General features: G+C 42.5%; 1 protein-coding gene across 2 annotated transcripts in view; it reads left to right on the plus strand.

Moving 5' to 3' along the window:
* The first annotated feature begins 898 nt into the window (after positions 1 to 898).
* The window catches only part of LOC129814921 (potassium voltage-gated channel subfamily D member 3-like), a 128753-nt gene continuing 107063 nt past the window's right edge, over positions 899 to 22588 (plus strand). The window contains exons 1-2 of one of the 2 annotated variants that reach the window (XM_055868078.1): positions 899 to 973; positions 3303 to 4450. In XM_055868078.1, the coding sequence (XP_055724053.1) occupies positions 3348 to 4450 (1103 nt within the window). In that variant the 5' untranslated portion in view covers positions 899 to 973; positions 3303 to 3347. Of the gene's footprint in view, positions 1263 to 3302; positions 4451 to 22588 lie in introns of both variants that reach the window. The other variant, XM_055868077.1, reaches the window with a different exon arrangement.

Genomic DNA, 22588 nt, shown 5'->3' on the forward strand with positions numbered 1-22588 from the left:
AATTGGTGCATTCATCCTGCTCCTCTCCCCTGTAACTATTCCCCAGGTCGTTGCTGCAAATGAGAACGTGTTCTCAGTCAACTTACCTGGTAAAATAAAAATTTTTATCAACTTTTAAAGCAGCATAACCTTCCCACGTGTAACGGATGTGAAATGGCTAGCTAGTTAGCGGTGGTGCGCGCTAATAGCGTAGCCATTTCACATCCGTTACTCACGCTTCCTCCAATCACAGTGTATGGAATACCATTTTGGAGCTCTGAATTAGAATTTTTGTAACCGTCAAAACAAGCATTTCGGATTTTTCAACACAAATCCCAGTTCGGATGGGCCGTTACATTTACATGTTCACATTGTAAGATAATTCACAATGTATTTACTTACTTATTACATGGTAATAAGTGTAAGTTATAGAGGCTAAATATAAAAGCCTTCCACTTTTCATTATAGAGTAAACATTCGATTTGATAAGTGGGTTTAAATGACGAGATGACAATTAATCGTGACATATTACCCTGTAATAAAGATAATGTTCAAAAGCACGCTGCACACCCTTCTCGATCAAAACTATTAAGTGTTCTAGTTATTGCACCCTGTCATGTGATAAGATTTCTCTAGAAGGCAACTTTCCCTCACTGTGCTGCACATAATTGAATGAGGAAATTTCACAGTTTGCCAACTGCCTCAATAAAGGCGTGCATAATCAAGATTTAATTTCTCACATTAACTAATAAAAAGTTAAGAAGAAAGAAAAAACGTGGATAAAGTGTTGACAAATCAGTCCGTTTAGCTGGTTGAGTGGACTGATTCGTCACGGTAAATTTATGAGGGGAGATGGGGAGTGGGAGAGAGCCTATGCGCACAGGAAAGAAATAGAGAGAGAGAGCGCGCGCGAGAGAGAGAGAAAGAGAGAGAGAGATTGCGGAGACTGACTCCTACGTCCATCATCCACTATTCTAGTCTTCACCGACATGAGGTAGGTGTGAATATCATCATGAAGACTGCAAAATGAATCTGTGCTTTCTGTCCAAACCGCAGGTGCCACTAGATGCAGGTGTGGTTTAAAGAAAGACATCCAAGGTTTTGGTGAATTTCATCAACGCATCAACATCCATCCCCATCTCGTGTTCCTCTATACTTGTTTCGTTTATTCGTACAGAGGTCCTTTGTCAATGCGTCCTTCAGAATATGTAGCTTTTCCTCTGAGGAATTATTTTACTGGAGGATCGCGCATTACATTTTTTGGGATCTTTCCTTGTTTGGCGGTAAGTGATATAGAAAGCTTTGATTGAGCACCTGAGTTGTCACTATTTGTTTCTAATGTGCTGGTCTGTTTTTTTCTACAAGTAGCCTGACATGTGGAGTTGATAATGGTTATCGGAATGTTAAACCAGCAAAAATGTTTTACTTATTTATCAAAATACTGAATACTGAATTGTATTCAACTGGCTCTTCATCTGAGCCAGTTTGCAAACAGAAGGAAATGAATCATGCAGCAACAGGAAATGTGAATTAATATGTGGATTATAAGGAATGGATATATTTTTTTGTTAAGGCAAATCAAGTCTGAAATTTCAATGTGGAAATTCCAAACTTTAGAAACCTTTATAAAACTCGAATGCACCACAAGTTTGTATTTCCTGCTCTGCAGAAAAATTCGCAGCAACGAAAGAGTGGTCAAATTAACATCTGTATACACTCCTATCGAAATGTTGTCAAAATGTACCATCTAAATGAGCAATAAAAAAGCAGAAGTATACTGGATTTTCTATATTTTGACAATCGTTCTTCATATTATCCTTAAATCTGATACATAGTTAGCAGTATGGCAGGTATTTAATTCTGACGCTACAGGTCTCGTTCTATTCTGAACAGACCACTTCTATTTGTCATAGCTGTTAACAGAGCTTCCTAACGAGACTTCACATTATCCTCTCTGTCTTAAACATTCTGTTCTGTGACCTCTGGAAATGACAGGGTATTTGACAGCCTGCTTAGAGGTCTTTTAGAGGTGGTGTTCTTGCAGAGGGAACCCTGTTATAATCCTTGCATCCATAGCCCAAGATGTACTCTTAAAGAGCCTAAAGAGTCCTTAAGGTCCAAGGACCTTATGTGTTATTTTCAGAGGGAAACTGCCAAATACTCCATCTAAAGCTGAATCGATTCTCAATTGCAATACGGTTGTAGAAATATAAATCTCTTTACTTTCATATCACATCAAATTAAATGCAAAATATATTTATTAGGTACACCCATCTAGTCCCGGGTCGAACCCCCCCTTTGCCTCCAGAACATCCTGAATTATCTGGGGAATGGAAACGTTACTCAATTGGTATCAAGGGACCTAACGTGTGCCAGGAAAACATTCCCCACACCAGTACACCACCATCAGACCAGGCAATGTTTTTCCACTCCTCAATTGTCCAGTGTTGGTGATCGTGTGCCCACTGGAGCTGCTTCTTCTTGTTTTTAGCTGATAGGAGTAGAATCCAGTGTGGTCGTCTGCTGCAATAGCCCATCTGTGACAAGGACCGACGAGCTGTGCTTTCTCAGATGCCGATCTGCACACTAGTGTTGTATTGCGCAATTTTTTGCCTGTTTGTAGCTTGCCTATTAGCTTGCACGATTCTTGCCATTCTCCTTGGACCTCTCATCAACAAGCTGTTTTCGCTCCACAAAAAGGCCACTGACTGGATGTTTTTTGTTTGTCGCACCATTATCAGTAAACCCTAGTCACTGTCATCCATGAGAAGCCCAGGAGGCCGGCCATTTGTGAGATCCTGGAACCAGCGCGCCTGGCACAGACGATCATACCACGCTCAATGCTGCTTAGGTCACTTGTTTTGCCCATTTTAATGTTCAATCGAACAGTATGGCCAAGTGTCTGTAGGAGCGAACCATTTTCGGGAACGGGGTGGTGACCTAATAAACTGGCCACCGAGTGTACACTTACTGTACACTGTTTTAACCAGCTTCATCACAGTTGCAGATTACAGTATTGCTCAATGACAGCCCATTTCAGTTGTTCGGAGCATGCTAGATAGCTAATTAGCACAGGTGGTCCCTCAGTCTTCCGTCTGTCTTCCATAAACAAAAATTATGCGTGTAGGCCAGTGACAAACAATTTAAATGTAATGCCTTTTAAATTCAGGCTGTAACACAAGGACAAAGTCTGGACAAAGTCTGGACAAAGTCAAGGGGTGTGAATACTTTGAAGGCACTGTACCATGCAATCACCTTATCATGGAAATGTTTTGTTCATGAGTTGTTACTGATTGTGTGTTTTGTCTGTTTCTCTGCTTAAGATGGCAGGTAATTTTAAGGCAAGCCGGAACACAGAGTGAGTCGCCATGGCGGCAGGAGTGGCTGCATGGCTTCCCTTTGCACGGGCAGCAGCTATTGGCTGGATGCCTGTGGCCAACTGCCCCATGCCCACTGCTCCTAGAGACCACAGAAAGAGACATGACGAGCTGATCATCCTGAATGTGAGTGGACGACGCTTCCAGACCTGGAGGACCACACTGGACCGCTACCCAGACACCCTGCTGGGAAGCTCGGAGAAACAGTTTTTTTACGATGAGGAGACAAAGGAGTATTTTTTCGACCGGGATCCAGACTCCTTCCGCAGCATTCTCAACTTCTACCGGACAGGAAAGTTGCACTATCCTCGCTACGAGTGCATCTCGGCCTATGACGAAGAGTTAACTTTCTTCGGCATCATTCCGGAGATCATCGGCGACTGCTGCTACGAAGAGTACAAGGACCGGAAGCGGGAGAACGCGGAGCGTCTCCAAGATGACCAGGATGACAACAAGGACTGCAAGCTGCCCAACATGACATACAGAGAGACAATGTGGAGGGCCTTTGAGAACCCTCACACCTCCACCATGGCCCTGGTGTTCTACTACGTCACCGGCTTCTTCATCGCCATCTCAGTCCTCACCAATGTGATAGAGACGGTACCTTGCGGTGCCACGCCTTCACAGAAGGACATGCCGTGTGGCGAGCGCTATACCATCGCCTTCTTCTGCATGGACACAGCCTGCGTCCTCATCTTCACCGTGGAGTACCTCATGAGACTGTTCGCCGCGCCCAGCCGCTACCAATTTATGCGCAGTGTGATGAGCATCATCGACGTGGTAGCCATCTTTCCCTACTACATCGGCCTGGTGATGACAGACAATGAGGATGTGAGCGGGGCCTTCGTCACGCTCCGAGTGTTCCGTGTGTTCCGCATCTTCAAGTTCTCCCGCCACTCGCAGGGCCTCAGGATCCTGGGGTACACGCTGAAGAGCTGCGCCTCCGAGCTGGGCTTCCTCCTCTTCTCCCTCACCATGGCCATCATTATCTTCGCCACGGTCATGTTCTACGCAGAGAAGGGGTCGTCGTCGACCAAGTTCACCAGCATTCCAGCCTCCTTCTGGTACACCATTGTCACAATGACCACGTTGGGGTAAGTCCTCCCTATTTCTCTCTCTCCCTGTCTCACTTTCATTCTCTTTCTCGCTCACGTTCTCTTCCTCGCTTTTATCTTTCTTCCAATCTCTTTGTTTTTTTTCTTCCTCTCTCTCCCTCTCATTTTCTCAGCAGTTTGGGTTCTCTTTCTCCACTTGTGTGGTTCATTAAAAAAAAACGTGTCTTCTGCAATGGAATGATGCATGCTGTCCCCAAGAGATCTCAAGATGGTTCACAAATGTTATCTTCAAATCAGGAGCTCTCACAAAACCTTACCTGGCATCATCAAATCACAAATACTGAATAATGTTGGGAGTTTTTTTATTCTAAAAAGTTAAGAAGTCAACCATCCAAGGTTGAATTCAAACAACAAATGTCTTCTGAAGAGGCTTTAGTTAGTTATACAACTATAATTCACTTCGACATGATGAATGCACCTTAAAAAGTTGATTAGCAGATTTGATCTGGTGCCAAACTGCTTGCCTGTGTTCTACTGCAAATGTAATACCTTGGTCTATTGTTTGGGTATCCTGGATATGTTTTCTGCTGTGTGGTGGAAAATGGAATATGGATAAATGCCAACAGCTTCTTCACTTCTTCAATAGACTAGTGGGTGTATGTATGATGCTGCTGCCCATTTGAGTAATGGTGGAGAGCCACCACTACATTTACAGTACCTACCTGACCTACAAGTATAAACTCTAATGGCAAAGTGTTTACCTCACTGTAGGCTGGCCGAATGCAGTAGCTCCTGGGAAAGTGTGTGTGTGTGTGTGTGTGTGTGTGTGTGTGTGTGTGTGTGTGTGTGTGTGTGTGTGTGTGTGTGTTTGTGAGCATGCACGTGCCTGTGCACTTGCGTGCATTCGTCCATGTGTGTGCGCTTGCCTGAATGTTTTGCGAGGGTAGCGGGAGATTTGTGTGTTCCTATTATGTCTTTGTCTAGTGGGTGTTTTGTGTCTAATGTCATTTCAAAAATGGCCGTAATCTGGTATGCTCTGGGACACATAATCCCAGAAAACAATGATTGTAATAAGAATTGGGATCCTGAATGCCGGTGAAAGAGTTTTTGTTTTTCTTACTAGATTGATTGGTTTTAATTTGTTATTAAAAAAACTGTACATCTTTTCAATGTTACATGTATAGGTACGTACAGTATGTAGATGTAATACTTTTTACAACTATTTTCCTTCTATTTATACTTTGTTTCTGCCAGCTTCTCTTTGGGCTTTGTCCATCTCCACATTGTGTTCGTCATTGAGAATGACCTCTGACAACCAATGTCTCCCTGGTAGACTGGTGCTGTTATAGCCTGTCTGATTCTTCACTGGCCAGCTAATACAGTGACCTTGACGCTTGTTTCGCCAAGCAGCCAGGAAGTATCTCTCCAGGAAATAGTGCCAGGGGAAATAGCCGTTCAACCCTGTTCCTGCTCTGTTCTCTTCAGTACCCACCAGTTGCTTCATGAGTGATTCCTCAAGAAATAAGGTAAAAAATATACAAAAATTTGTTGGTTTCCCCCTCTAAAAAATATCGATAGAATGGTCCTTTGGAGGAAAGATTGTTGACATATATTTGACATCTGTATCTAAAAGCATAAAAACATATAAAAGAATATTACTTTAATTTGGCATATTTTTTTATATATTGTTGAACCTAATATACTCTACGGGCATACCAATGTTCCAGAGTGGGATCTCTGCTAGTTTTAATGTTATGGCCCATTTAATACTGAAATATTGTAGCCATTCACATCCCTCCTTTTACTTGTATCATTGCTTATCCTGCAAATCACCAGCAGAGGGCAACCATTTTGAATAAATTTTCAAATCAAACCAAATGTCACATGCACCGAATACGATAGGTGTAGACCTTACAGTGAAATGCTTACTTACAAGCCCTTAACCAAAAATGCAGTTTTAAGAAAAATACCTAAAAAATAAAAGTAACAAATAATAATAAATAACTAACGTTTCCGTCCCGGAGCAAGCACCAACTAGCCTGGGACTAGCGCATGCAAGACCCATCACCCGGCTAGGGCTCCTGGGCTACTCCTGAAGCCCACTCCTCGGCTACAATATCCGGTCCCCTTCTACTGCCGGTACGGGGCACGGAACCCCGCCGATCCTTCACGGCTGGAATACCGACATAATCTGCCCGAGGATCCCAACAGACCCCCCAGGCGCGACGTCCCCATTCTGCTAACCGCGGCCTGCTAGCTATCTATAGCATATTGGACTGTTAGCTGATCCACTGGCCAGTTTCTTGGACCACTATACCCATTTTGCAAATTGGACTTGGACCCCTCTGCTACTTGGAACCCTACTAATTCCACGACTGGTCTATCGACGTCAACGCACAACGCACGAGGAGGCAAAAACAGACTTTTCCCCCATCGCAACGTCCGTCGAAGGCCCTTATGCTAGCTTGCTAGACCCGGCCTGCTAGCTTGCTAGCACCGGCCTGCTAACTGTCTGAATCGCCGTGTCCCCAGCCAGCCCAACCACTCACTGGACCCATACTATCACTTGGCTATGCATGCCTCTCCCTAATATCAATATGCCTTGTCCATTACTGTCCTGGTTAGTGATTACTGTCTTATTTCACTGTAGAGCCTATAGCCCTGCTCAATATGCCTTAACCAACCATGTTGTTCCACCTCCCACATATGCGATGACATCACCTGGTTTAAACGTCTCTAGAGACTATATCTCTCTCTTCATTACTCAATGCCTAGGTTTACCTCCAATGTACTCTCTTCCTACCATACCTTTGTCTGTACATATGCAATGAATCTATTCTATCGTGCCCAGAAACCTGCTCCCTTTACTCTCTGTTCCGAACGTGCTAGACCGCCAGTCCTTATAGCCTTTATCCATACCCTTATCCTACTTCTCCTCTGTTCCTCTGGCGATGTAGAGGTTAATCCAGGAACTGAAGTGCCTAGCTCCACTCCTACTCCCCAGGCGCTCTCATTTATTGACTTCAGTAACCGATAAAGTCTTGGTTTCATGCATATTAACATTAGAAGCCTACTCCCTAAGTTTGCTTTATTCACTGCTTTAGCACATTCTGCCAACCTGGATGTCTTAGCCGTGTCGGAATTCTGGCTTAGGAAAAGCCACCAAAACCCCTGAAATTTCCATCCCTAACTATAACATTTTCCGTCAAGATAGAACTGCCAAAGGGGGCGGTGTTGCAATCTACTGCAGAGATAGCCTGCAGAGTTCTATCTTACTATCCAGGTCTGTACCAAAACAATTCGAGCTTCTACTTCTAAAAATTCACCTTTCCAGAAACAAGTCTCTCACCGTTGCCGCTTGCTATAGACCACCCTCTGCCCCCAGCTGTGCCATGGACACCATATGTGAATTGATTTCCCCCCATCTATCTTCTGAGCTCGTGCTGCTAGGTGACCTAAACTGGGACATGCTTAACACCTTGGCCATCCTACAATCTAAGCTTGATGCCCTCAATCTCACACAAATTATTAATGAACCTACCAGGTACAACCCCAAATCCGTAAACACGTGCACCCTCATAGATATCATCCTAACTAACTCGCCCTCCAAATACACCTCTGCTGTTTTCAATCAAGATCTCAGCGATAACTGCCTCATTGCCTGCATCCGTAATGGGTCTGCGGTCAAACGACCACCCCTCATCACTGTCAAACGCTCCTTAAAACACTTCTGCGAACAGGCCTTTCTAAATGACCTGGCCAGGGTATCCTGGAATGACATTGACCTCATCCCGTCAGAGGATGCCTGGTTATTCTTTAAAAGTGCCTTAAATAAGCATGCTCCATTAAAAAAATGTAGAACTAGGAATAGATATAGCCCTTGGTTCACTCCAGACCTGTCTGCCCTTGACCAGCACAAAAACATCCTGTGGCGTTCTGCATTAGCATCGAATAGCCCCCGTGATATGCAACTTTTTAAAGAAGTTCAAATATACACAGGCAGTTAGGAAAGCTAAGGCTACCTTTTTCAAACAGAGATTTGCATCCTGTAGTACAAACTCAAAAAAGTTCTGGGACACTGTAGTGTCCATGGAGAACAAGTGCACCTCCTCCCAGCTGCCCACTGCACTGAGGCTAGGAAACACTGTCACTACCGATAAATATACAATAATTGAGAATTTCAATAAGCATTTTTCTACGGCTGGCCATGCTTTCCACCTGGCTACCCCTACCCTAGTCAACAGCTCTGCGCTCCCCACAGCAACTCGCCCAATCCTCCCCCACTTCTCCTTCACCCAAATCCAGATAGCTGATGTTCTGAAAGAGCTGCAAAATCAGGACCCCTACATATCAGCCGGGCTAGACAATCTGGACCCTCTCTTTCTAAAATGATCTGCCGAAATTGTTGCAACCCCTATTACTAGCCTGTTCAACCTCTTTTGTATCATCTAAGATTACCATAGATTGGAAAGCTGCCGCGGTCATCCCCCTCTTCAAAGGGGGAGACACTCTGGACCCAAACTGCTACAGACCTGTATCTATTCTACCCTGCCTTTCTAAGGTCTTCGAAAGATTACCGACGATTTCGAGTCTCAACCTACCTTGTCCGCTATGAAATCTGGTTTCAGAGCTGGTCATGGGTGCACCTCGGCCATGGTCAACGTCCTATGCGATATCATATCCGCCATCGATAAGAGACGTTACTGTGCAGCCGTATTCATCGACCTGGCTAAGGCGTTTGACTCTGTCAATCACAACATTCTTATTGGCAGACTCAACAGCCTTAGTTTCTCAAATGATTGCCTCGCTTGGTTCAACAACTACTTCTCCGATAGAGTTCAGTGTGTCAAATCGGAGGGCCTGTTGTCCGGACCTCTGGCAGTCTCTATAGGGGTGCCACAGGGTTCAATTCTCGGCCCGAATCTCTTCTCTGTATACATCAATGATGTCACTCTCGCTGCTGGTGATTCTTTGATCCACCTCTACGCAGACGACACCATTCTGTATACCTCTGGCCCTTTGTTGGACACTGTGTTAACTAACCTCCAGATGAGCTTCAATGCCATACAACTAACCTTCCGTGGCCTCCAACTGCACTTAAATGCAAGTAAAACTAAATGCATGCTCTTCAACCAATCGCTGCCCGCACCTGCCCGCCCGTTCAGCATCACTACTCTGGACGGTTCTGACTTAGAATATGTGGACAACTACAAATACCTAGGTGTCTGGTTAGACTGTAAACTCTCCTTCCAGACTCACACTAAACATTTCCAATCCAAAATTAAATCTAGAATCGGCTTCCTATTTCGCAACAAAGCATCCTTCACTCATGCTGCCAAACATACCCTCGTAAAACGAACCATCCTACCGATCCTTGACTTCGGCGATGTAATTTACAAAATAGCCTCCAACACTCTACTCAACAAATTGGTAGCAGTCTATCACAGTGCCATCCGTTTTGTCATCAAAGCCCCATATACTACCCACCACTGCGACCTGTATGATCTCGTTAGCTGGCCCTCGCTTCATACTCGTCGCCAACCCCACTGGCTCCAGGTCATCTACAAGTCTCTGCTAGGTAAAGCCCCGCCTTACTGGTCACCATAGCAGCACCCACCCATAGCACGCGCTCCAGCAGGTATATCTCACTGGTCACCCCCAAAGCCAATTCTTCCTTTGGCGGCTTCTCCTTCCAGTTCTCTGCTGCCAATAACTGGAAAGAACTGCAAAAATCTCTGAAGCTGGAGACTCTTACCTCCCTCACTAGCTTTAAGCACCAGCTGTCAGAGCAGCTCACAGATCACTGCACCTGTAAATAGCTCATCTGTAAACAGCCCATCCAATCTACCTCATCCCCATACTGAATTTACTTATTTATCTTGCTCCTTTGCACCCCAGTATCTCAACTTGCACATTCATCTTCTGCACATCTACCATTCCAGTGTTTAATTGCTATATTGTAATTACTTTGCCACCATGGCCTATTTATTGCCTTGCCTCTCTTATCCTACCTCATATATAGATTCATATGTATATAGATTTTTCTACTGTATTATTGATTGTATGTTTGTTTATTCCATGTGTAACTCTGTGTTGTTGTATGTGTCGAACTGCTTTGCTTTATCTTGGCCAGGTCGCAGTTGCAAATGAGAACTTGTTCTCAACTAGCCTACCTGGTTAAATAAAGGTGAAATAAAAAATTTATTTAAAAAGAGCAGCAGTAAAATAACAATAGTGAGGCTATGTACAAGGGGTACTGGTACAGAGTCAATGTGCGGGGGCACCGGTTAGTCAAGGTATTTGATGTAATATATACATGTAGGTAGAGTTATTAAAGTGACTATGCATAGATAATAAACAGAGAGTAGCAGCAGCGTAAAAGAGAGGGGGGCAATGCAAATAGTCTGGGTAGCCATTTGGCGCTCCAGTACCGCTTGCCGTACGGTAGCAGAGAGAACACTCTATGACTAGCGTGGCTGGAGTCTTTGACAATTTTTAGGGCCTTCCTCTGACACCGCCTGGTATAGAGGTCCTGGATGGCAGGAAGCTTGGCCCCAGTGATGTACTGGGCAGTACGCACTACCCTCTGTAGTACCTTGCGGTCGGAGGCCGAGCAGCTGCCATACCAGGCAGTGATGCAAGTAGTCAGGATGCTCTCTCTGGTGCAGCTGTAGAACCTTTTGAGGATCTGAGGACCCATGGCAAATCTTTACAGTCTTCTGACGGGGAATAGGTTTTGTCTTGCCCTCTTCACGACAGTCTTGGTGTGCTTGGACCATGTTAGTTTGTTGGTGATGTGGACACCAAGGAACTTGAAACTCTCAACCTGTTCCACTACAGCCCCGTCAATGAGAATGTGGGCGTGCTCGATCCTCCTTTTCTTGCAGTCCACAATCATCTCATTTGTCTTGAGCACATTGAGGGAGAGGTTGTTGTCCTGGCATCACACTGTCAGGTCTCTGACCTCCTCCCTATAGGCTCACTCGTTGTTGTTGGTGTGTCACTTTTGTCTTACCAGCTGTTCTATCCTGCCGAAACAGTATGTAACCCGCCAGCTGTATGTTATTCATGTCGTCTTTCAGCCACGACTCGGGGAAACATAAGATATTACAGTTTTTAATGTCCCGTTGGTAGGATATACGTGCTTGTAGTTCGTCCACTTTATTATGCAGCGATTGTACGTTGGCCAATTGTACTGATGGCAAAGGCATATTAGCCATTCGTCGCCGGATCCTTACAAGGCACCCTGATCTCCTTCCGCGATATCTCCATCTTTTTCTCCTAATAATGCCTTGGATGAGAGCCTCGTCGGTTGTCTGGAGTAAATCCCTATTGTTCGACTCAAAGAAAAATGATTTGTCCAGTTCGAGGTGAGTAATCGCTGTTCTGATATCCAGAAGCTCTTTTCGGTCATAAGAGACGGTAACAGCAACATTATGTACAAAATTAGTTACAAACAATGTGAAAAAACAAACAAAATAGCACGGTTGGTTAAGAGCCCATAAAATGGCAGCCATTCCCCTCCGCCGCCATTACTCGTTTGTCTTCCCATTTGCTCTGTTGTTAATGCTTACAATTGGATCATACCTCTAAGTTGCAGCGATCCCACTCTGAATGAACGTGTGGATACCATTTGTATGTCTATGTGTCCAGTGTGAAGGAAGTTTGAGGTAGTTTCGCAAGCCAATGCTAACTAGTGTTAGCGCAATGATTGGAAGTCTATGGGTATCCGCTAGCATACTATTTTTGCCAAAATCCCGGAGTATCCCATTAAGGTTACACTTTTTTGGGGATATATGGTATTTGAGTTGCCTGTCTAACAAATCCATTTGCTCTCCTCCAAATGTTTTTTAAATTAAAGTTAATTGATGCACACAATCTTCTATAATTTACTGTAAGTGATGCTTCCCATTATTACAGAATGGATCACCACGGAAACTCAGTAGTCATTCGACCATCTTGTTCCGACACAGCGTTTCTAAAGCCTGCCACTTTGCTCACCTGCTGAAGGGGCATATGCTCAGGTGATGAGGTCACCCATTTCCCATCTGTCTTTTTATGTAAGAACCATGGGCGCAAACCAAGCAACCATCTACCCCCCAAACACAAGTCACCAGTAAATCTTCCAATTTAGGTGTTCAGATTAAGGCTTTTGTGGAACTAGAGATGGTGTTGTCTTTTTAATTTATTTCCCTTATCTTGGATTTACATGTACAAAGACTTATCTTGGAAATACTTGTTCAAAGAATGTATATGCTGTCATTCTCTGGCAAGCTAAAATCAGGGCCTGTCAGTAGGCTATGCTGGAGGACCACATTGGCACACCATCAGCTGTGATAATACAGTATACTGTATGTGTGGTAAATATTCCTCCCCATCCCCAGTCCATTATCAATACCAGAAAGACCTGTACAGGGCAAGCATGACTCTATTAGTATCTACAGTTTAAGGTTTAAGGTTGAATTTATTTGCACCAAATAAAATAAGTGATAAATAACAACACAGATATAAATAAATAACGGTGTGGTTGGAAGCCCAAGGGCTTATAGAAAAACCACACCACAAAAAAACTACATACAAAACATAAGTAAAAATATCAAAAAGGTTTGTTAAAACAGATAAAACCCACTAATCATAAAAGTACAAATGAATCGATCAGCAAACACAAAGAACTGAAAAACGGTATATATTTTAATTAAATGTGTGTGTGGATGTGAGTGTGTGAGAGTTGAGCTATATGGAGGAGATGACTGAGTTGTCATTGAGGGATGACGAGGTTTTTTGCAATGTGAAGATATGAATTCCAGAGTATGGTACCTCTGTATCTGATTAGAGAATTGACTATGTGAGGTGTGACAGAGGGTAGGCTAGAGGTTATCGCAGTGTCTTGTGTTATATAGATGGATTTCAGAATTAGCCTGGAAGAATCCATTGAAGGGTTTAGGTAAACTGTCTGGGAGGTATGAGCATTTGTAGATGACGCATAATTGGTGTACATTAATGTTGTAAAAAGACAAGATATTGTTTCTTAAACAAAAGGTGCAGATGGAGCTAGGTAATTAGAGGAGGTGGCTAGTCTTGCAAATGTCTTTTGTATGATGAGTAATTTGTGGAGGTAAGAGGAGTGTGTACTGGCCCAGACAGTATTACAGTAAATTAGATATAGGTAAATTAAGCTACAGAATAGAGTTAGGAAGCAAGCCTGATAAACCACACCACATATCTTTCTGATGATACCAACAGATTTCATCACTTTGCTGCAGACAAATTGATTATGATCTTTCCAGTATCATTTTTCAGCAATTAGAACTCAGAGGAATCTAGTGGATACGACTTGTGACTTTAATGATAATTTTTTTTAACAATATTTCTTATTCTTACTAGTGTATACAATAAAGATTTTACATGAAAGATAATTTGTTTATCAGGAACCAATCATACAATTTGTCCATGCCTGGGTTGGCTTCATTAATTAGTCAATCAAAATAATTTTATGATAAAATCAAATTGATGTCATCAGCAAAGAGAATGGGAAGTATGGTAGAAGACACAGCAGCAAGGTCATTGATATAGATTAGGAATAACAAAGGTCCAATTATCGAACCCTGACACCACAGGATATCTTGGCCCTGTTAGATGCACAGACATTTGCATAAACAAATTGTTGTCTATCATAAACATAACTATATAACCAATTATATGTATAATCATGAAAAACAAAATATTAGAAAGTAATATTTTATGATCAACCGTGTCAAACGCTTTGGACAAATCTAAAAAGATGCCAAGAGCATATTCATTGTTGTTAAGGGCTGTAAATATTTGATCCACAAGTTGCAAAAGAGACTTATCTGTGGAGTAGTTTTTACGAAAACCATATTGGTGCTCATATAGAATACAGTGTTGATTTGAAATGTTTCAACATTCTCTTACACCACTTTTTCTAGTATTTTAGAAAAACATGGTACTGTAGTACAGATATTGGCCGATGATTTGTAAAAGATCTTGGATCCACAGATGTATAGAGGGGGATAACTTTGGCAAATTTCAAATCTTTAGAAACAATACCAGTTTGCATAGATTTGGTGAAAATGTATGTTAGAGGCTCAGTGATGGAGGAAGACACTGATTTCACCAGAGGCACCAATCTCATCATGACCTGCTGCTGATATCTTTAAGTTACCAATTACCTCCATCACCTCCATTACATGGGCTCCTGAGTGGCGTAGCGATCTAAGGTCTTATTTCTAACAATAAATTGAGACGGGATAGTTGTAAATCCCTTTTTCTTATTCAACAGTTGATTGATGATTTTGTCTATATTATTTAAGGATTCTGGAATTTCTATTATTAAAATATATTTTGGGGGATCTCCGAAGTAAGTGCGTAAATTTGTTCGTATACTTTTTGTAATTTGCAGAATTCAGGGGAAAGGGATTTGTGAGAAACTTTTTATACGTCTTGTTTTTTTTAACCGAGGGGTTTTTTGAGACCGGTTGCAAACCAAGGTTTCCAGAACCCTTCTGCTGTTCTCTTTCAACTAAGGGAAAGCAATGGTGAAGTACAGAGTGGATCAACATCTTAAAGCGCTCGCAATTACTTTTCTTAAATATTGTACATCTAATGCTACTAATCATTCCCATCTGTTCATTTCCAGCTGCCAAAGAGAAGTGAAAAATTGTGAAGTGGTCAGAAATGTCAGTATAAAGTATAGCTGTATTAGGCACATTATTCAAAGAATTTGTAAAAAATATTATCAATAAGGGTGGCAGATGGTCACTCTTGTGGGCTTATATATGAGGGAATACAGATAGCTGGAGTATAAAGTATTCAAAAAGTCAGATATCAGTGAGTGATTCTCACTTTTAAATACATTTATCTTTCAATCACCCAATAGAAAACATTTTTATCATCATTACTAATCAAATCCAAGGTTCATGCAAGGATATCAACGCAACTACCAATGTCAGAATCGGCTAGCCGATAGATGCATCCAATTACCACTTTCTTACCACAAGAAAATGAATAGGAGTGCATTTCTAAGAAAGGAGATTCAACATCAATGTTATCAGATGTGAGTGTGAGGTCGTCTCTTACAAAGAGTTGAAAATGTTTACGATGAAAAATGGACACTCCTCCAACTCTTGAGGTTCTACAGCGGTGAACAGCATTATAAGGGGACATGTCATAAAGCACGGTTGTCTCTTCAGTCAACCATGTTTCTGAAAGGGCAACAATGGGAAATTCATGACTGAGAGAAGACAGATCATGAACAATGTGGTCATGATTTTTAGGAAGACTGCGGACATTCAAATGAAAGGTCGAAAACAAGCTCGTCTTGGAATGAGATACTCCCGTACGGGTTGTTCAATTGCGTAACGTTATAGTAATCACAAGTGATGGAATTATTTCTAGTAAGTTTCAGGAAATTTGAATCTGGATCAACACAGTCATTACATTTATCGTTCGCTTCATTAATATCTAACGGGTTAAAGATCTTGTTATCAGGGTTGATATCTTCCCAACTGAGAGAGATATGCAGTCGGAATCAACCAGAGAGTGGAACAGAAACATAGAAATGCCTCCAATACAACCACACATTTTTGTTAGTTTTATCAATAGGGGTGCACTTCCTATGGAATGCACATTGAGACAGTTCACATAACACCACTTCAGACTTCAGAGGGTTACGCCATTTAGAGCAATGTGTGTTTTGGGTCATGAGGTTAGGTGAAACAGATGAACAAAGAGAGTAAATATGCGTGTGTGCGTGTGTGTCAAATCAGTGTAGCTGAGTCACTTGTCATATACCTACGAGAGGCGGGGTGAACGACCGGCTGATCATACTTCAGGTATGCGATGTTGCCTTTCTTTTGTCCTTCAATTAGTCGTGGCAGCAGTTTCTTTCTTTTGAGGCGGAATTTTTCTGAGAATTCTTCATTGATGAAGATTTTGGTTCCCTTCAGGCACTTGGCTTTCCTGAGAATCTTCTCATCTTTGAACCTGAGCAGTTTCACCAGTAGTGTGGACCCAGATTAGACCCAGATTTTCTATTAACCTCTAATTCCTCCCAAACCCGGATCCGGGAGCACCCCCATCAGTAAAAAAGCTGACTAGCATAGCCTAGCATAGCGTCACAAGTAAATACTAGCATCTAAATATCATTAAATCACAAGTCCAAGACACCAGATGAAAGATACACATCTTGTGAATCCAGCCATCATTTCTGATTTTTAAAATGTTTTACAGGGAAGACACAATATGTAAATCTATTAGCTAACCACGTTAGCAAAAGACACCACTTTTTTTACTCCACCAGTTTTTTACTCCATCAGTAGCTATCACAAATTCGACCAAATAAAGATATAAATAGCCACTAACCAAGAAACAACTTCATCAGATGACAGTCTGATAACATATTTATTGTATAGCATATGTTTTGTTAGAAAAATGTGCATATTTCAGGTATAAATCATAGTTTACCATTGCAGCCACCATCACAACTCTCACCAAAGCGACTAGAATAACTACAGAGACCATCGAGTATTACCTAATTACTCATCAGAAAACATTTCTTAAAAATACACAGCGTACAGCAAATGAAAGACACAGATCTTGTGAATCCAGACAATATTTCAGATTTTCTAAGTGTTTTACAGCGAAAACACAATATAGCGTTATATTAGCTTACCACAATAGCAAACATCACAACAGCATTGATTCAAGCCAAAAATAGCGATAACGTATAAACCACCAAAATATATAAATTTTTTCACTAACCTTCTCAGAATTCTTCAGATGACAGTCCTATAACATCATATTACACAATGCATATAGAGTTTGTTTGAAAATGTGCATATTTAGCGGCACAAATCGTGGTCATACAATGAGAAAAGTTGCCAAGCTGCCCAGAAAATGCCGGGAGAAATCTTTGGAGAGGCACCTATTCTAATCAATAAGTAATCATAAACTTGACAAAAAAATACAGGTTGGACAGCAAATGAAAGACAAATTAGTTCTTAATGCAATCGCTGTGTTAGATTTTTAAAATTAACGTTACTGCGCAATACAGCGTGCGCTAAAGCGAGACCGCACCATAATTCATGGCGGAATTATTATTTGACATGTGTCAACATAAGTACGAATTAACAGCATAAAGACTGCTTACTATTTGCTGAGCTTCCATCAGAATCTTGGGCAAGGTGTCCTTTCTCCAGAACAATCGTCTTTTGGTTGAAAGATGTCCTCTTGTCCTGTCGAAATAGCCGCTAACGTTAGCTATGTGCCGGTAAGGTGTCCAACTGGTGATAGCGCGTCACAAAGAAATCCCAGAAAATCGCAATAAACTGATATAAACTGCTATAAGCCGGTTTAAATTAACTACCTTATGATGTCTTTAACAACTATAACGAATAAAAACATGACCGGAGATATAGAACTGCTAAAACAAAAGCTTTGCAGGATGCCATGGTGATGTCCCTGCTGCGCCAGGCGCCCCGTTGAAAAGAATGGTACTTCCGTTCCACGGTCTTATATAGGGCCCCAGATGGTGCAATCCACTCCATTCAAATTCTCACCGCTTACTGTTATCTAGAGGAAGGCGTATGCAGTGCATGTAGCCCCATAGCTTGCATGGGGACTTATAAACTGACCCCAGAACAGGGACCTCGATTTCAGAAATCTCACTTCCTGACAGGAAATGTGCTGCAGAATGAGTTCTGTTTCACTCAGAGAAATAATTCAAACGGTTTTAGAAACTAGAGAGTGTTTTCTATCCAATAGTAATAATAATATGCATATTGTACGAGCAAGAATTGAGTACGAGGCAGTTTAATTTGGGAACAAATTTTTACAAAGTCGAAATGGCGCCCCCCTAGTGTCAAGAGGTTTTAAAGGAGAAGTTTTTATTTTTTACAACCAAATCTCTATTTTTAATGTAAATGGCTTGTTATAGGAGGACCCAGACACCTTTTTGGGGATTTCCCTTGTTTTTGAGAAACTTACCCCAAAACAACGAATCACCTTCTCATCCTCGTTGTGCAGTATGTTGGCCAAGAAAATACGTGAACAACGGCTCCAAAAACACCCAAATATGTCCTTTTAGAAACGGCAAAGCTCTCAGTATAGTGTTACAGGTCTTTTGATGTTGTACACATGAAATTGTGTCATTCCGAACTTTATCCGCAGCGTTATATTACGTTGATTTGTGACTTGAGTGATACTTCACCGTCCATTCTACAGGTAGCTCCAAAATAAAGGAGTTGATGAGCGATACCAAGTATATTGAAAGCAGGTGCTTCCACACACAGGTTCCAGACACATGTAGAATCTATGCCAAGGTGCATTGAAGCTGTTCTGGGAACTCATGGTGGCCCAACGCTCTATTAAGACACTTCATGTTGACGTTTCCTTTATTTTGGTATGTAGCAGCAGGCTACACGGAGGATGGAACAGCTGGATAGCGGAAACGGTTCAAGTCGCACAAAAGGGAATATACTGCTGCGGATAAAGTTTGGAATTGCACAATTTCATGTGTACAACATCTAAAGACCTGCAACACGATACTGAGAGCTTTTGCCATTTCTAAAAGGACAATCAGTAATTGGGTGTTTTTGGAGCGTTTGTTCATGTTTTTCAGGACCCCCCCCCCCCCCCACAGGAAGTGAATCCGCTGTTTGGGGTGTTTATCTAAAATAAGTGAAATCACAAAAAAGTGTTCTGGACCCTTCTATAACATCCCATTTACATACAAAATGTAGATGTGGTTGTAAAAAAAGAAAACGTTGCCTTTTAAAGAAGCAATTAGGGTGTGTACTTGTGTGTGTGCGTGCGTGCGTACATGTGTGTTGTGTGATGTGTGTGTGTGTGTGTTGTGTGGTGTGAGTGTGAGAGAGAGAGGGAGATTGCGGAGCCTGACTCCTACGACAGCGATGGAGGGCTCTGTTCTACAGGGTGTGAATGGACCCATACATCACTGAGTAGGAAGGAGCCCAGTCTGGTTAATAATGCATTGTGTTTTATCATAGAATACAGTAGCTGTAAAAAAAAATCAAAAACATACAGCATTTTTGTCACTGATACCCTCTCTGACACCATTATTGGAAGACGTAGTGGGTGATTTACTTTAATGTGTGAATATCATATTTACCAACCAGACTGTATTACGTTTGTCTATAATCTTGGATTGTTAATTTGTAACAAAACTGTGCAATCTCTTCTCTCAGTCTGGCGCTCAATTTTGCTCTGTTCAGTTTCCTAAACTGTGAAGAAGTTAATATGCATACAGTGCATTCTGAACGTATTCAACCTTAAGTCTTCTTGGGTATGATGCACACCTGTATTTGGGGAGTTTCTCCCATTCTTCTCTGCAAATCCTCTCAAGCTCTGTCAGGTTGGATGGGGAACATTGCTGCACAGCTATTTTCAGGTCTCTCCAGAGATGTTCGATTGGGTTCAAGTCCGGGCTCTGGCTGGGCCACTCAAAAACATACAGAGACTTGTCCCGAAGCCTCTCCTGCATTGTCTTGGGTATGTGCTTAAGGTCGTTGTCCTGTTGGAAGGTGAACCTTCGCCCCAGGTCCTGAGCACTCTGGAGCAGGTTTTCAACAAGGATCTCTCTGTACTTTGCTCTGTTCATCTTTCCCTTGATCCTGACTAGTCTCCCTATCCCTGCCGCTGAAAAACATCCCCACAGCATGATGCTGCCACCACCATGCTTCACCGTAGGGATGGTGCCAGGTTTCCTCCAGGCGTGATGCTTGGCAGTCAGGCCAAAGAGTTCAATCTTTGTTTCATCAGACCAGAGAATCTTGTTTCTCATGGTCTGAGAGTCCTTTAGGAGCCTTTTAGCAAACTCCAAGCAGGCTGTGATGTGGCTTTTACTGAGGAGTGGCTTCCATCTGGCCACTCTACCATAAAGGCCTGATTGGTAGAGTGCTGCAGAAATGGTTGTCCTTCTGGAAGGTTCTCCCATCTCCACAGAGGAACTCTGGAGCTCTGTCAGAGTGACCATTGGGTTCTTGGTCACCTCCCTGACCAACGCCCTTCTCCCCCGATTTCTCAGTTTGGCCGGGCAGCCAGCTCTAGGAAGAGACTTGGTAGTTCCAAACTTCTTCCTTTTAAGAATGATGGAGGCCACTGTGTTCTTGGGGACCTTCAATGCTGCAGAAATGTTTTGGAACCCTTCCCCAGATCTGTGCCTTGACACAAACCTCTCTCGGAGCTCTATGGACAATTCCTTCGACCTCATGGCTTGGTTTTTGCTCTGATATGCACTATCAACTGTGGGACCTTATATAAACAGGTGTGTGCTTTTCCAAATCATTTCCAATCAATTGAATTTACCACAGGTGGACTCTAATCAAGTTGGAAACAGGATGCACCTGAGCTCAATTTCGAGTCTCATAGCAAAGGGTCTGAATACTTATGTAAATTTTATTTATTTATTTATTTAACCTTTATTTAACCAGGTAGGCAAATTGAGAACACGTTCTCATTTACAATTGCGACCTGGCCAAGATAAAGCAAAGCAGTTCGACACATACAACAACACATAGTTACACATGGAGTAAAACAAACATATAGTCAATAATACAGTGAGAAAAAAATAAATAAGTCTATATACAATGTGAGCAAGTGAGGTGAGATAAGGGAGGTGAAGGCAAACAGATATATGTATAGATAAATAAAAATATAAAAAGGCCATGGAGGCGAAGTGAGTACAACACAGCAAGTAAAATAAAAACTAAAAAAACACTGGAATGGTTGGTTTGCAGTGGAAGAAAGTGCAAAGTAGAGACAGAAATAATGGGGTGCAAAGGAGCAAAATAAATTAATAAATAAATACAGTAGGTAAAGAGGTAGTTGTTTGGGCTAAATTGTAGATGGGTTATGTACAGGTGCAGTAATCTATGAGCTGCTCTGACAGCTGGTGCTTAAAGCTAGTGAGGGAGATAGGTGTTTCCAGTTTCAGAGATTTTTGTAGTTCGTTCCAGTCATTAGCAGCAGAGAACTGGAAGGAGAGGCGTCCAAAGGAAGAATTGGTTTTGGGGGTGACTAGAGAGATATACCTGCTGGAGCGCGTGCTACAGGTAGGTGCTGCTATGGTGACCAGCGAGCTGAGATAAGGGGGGACTTTACCTAGCAGGGTCTTGTAGATGACCTGGAACCAGTGGGTTTGGCGACGAGTATGAAGCGAGGGCCAGCCAACGAGAGTGTACAGGTCGCAGTGGTGGGTAGTATATGGGGCTTTGGTGACAAAACGGATGGCACTGTGATAGACTGCATCCAATTTATTGAGTAGGGTTTTGGAGGCTATTTTGTAAATGACATCACCGAAGTCGAGGATTGGTAGGATGGTCAGTTTTACAAGGGTATGTTTGGCAGCATGAGTAAAGGATGCTTTGTTGCGGAATAGGAAGCCAATTCTAGATTTGACTTTGGATTGGAGATGTTTGATGTGGGTCTGGAAGGAGAGTTTACAGTCTAACCAGACACCTAGGTATTTGTAGTTGTCCACATATTCTAAGTCAGAGCCGTCCAAAGTAGTGATGTTGGACAGGCGGGCAGGTGCAGGCAGCGATCGGTTGAAGAGCATGCATTTGGTTTTACTTGTATTTAAGAGCAGTTGGAGGCCACGGAAGGAGAGTTGTATGGCATTGAAGCTCGCCTGGAGGGTTGTTAACACAGTGTCAAAAGAAGGGCCAGAAGTATACAGAATAGTGTCGTCTGCGTAGAGGTGGATCAGAGAATCACCAGCAGCAAGAGCGACATCATTGATGTAAACAGAGAAGAGAGTCGGTCCAAGAATTGAACCCTGTGGCACCCCCATAGAGACTGCCAGAGGCCCGGACAACAGACCCTCCGATTTGACACACTGAACTCAATCAGAGAAGTAGTTGGTGAACCAGGCGAGGCAATCATTAGAGAAACCAAGGCTGTCGAGTCTGCCAATGAGGATGTGGTGATTGACAGAGTCAAAAGCCTTGGCCAGGTCAATGAATACGGCTGCACAGTATTGTTTCCTATCGATGGCGGTTACGATATCGTTTATGACCTTGAGCGTGGCTGAGGTGCACCCATGACCAGCTCTGAAACCAGATTGCATAGCGGAGAAGGTGTGGTGTGATTAGAAATGGTCGGTAATCTGTTTGTTGACTTGGCTTTCGAAGACCTTAG

Source organism: Salvelinus fontinalis, chromosome 18 (genome assembly GCF_029448725.1).
Source record: "Salvelinus fontinalis isolate EN_2023a chromosome 18, ASM2944872v1, whole genome shotgun sequence".
NCBI classification, from domain to species: domain Eukaryota; kingdom Metazoa; phylum Chordata; class Actinopteri; order Salmoniformes; family Salmonidae; genus Salvelinus; species Salvelinus fontinalis.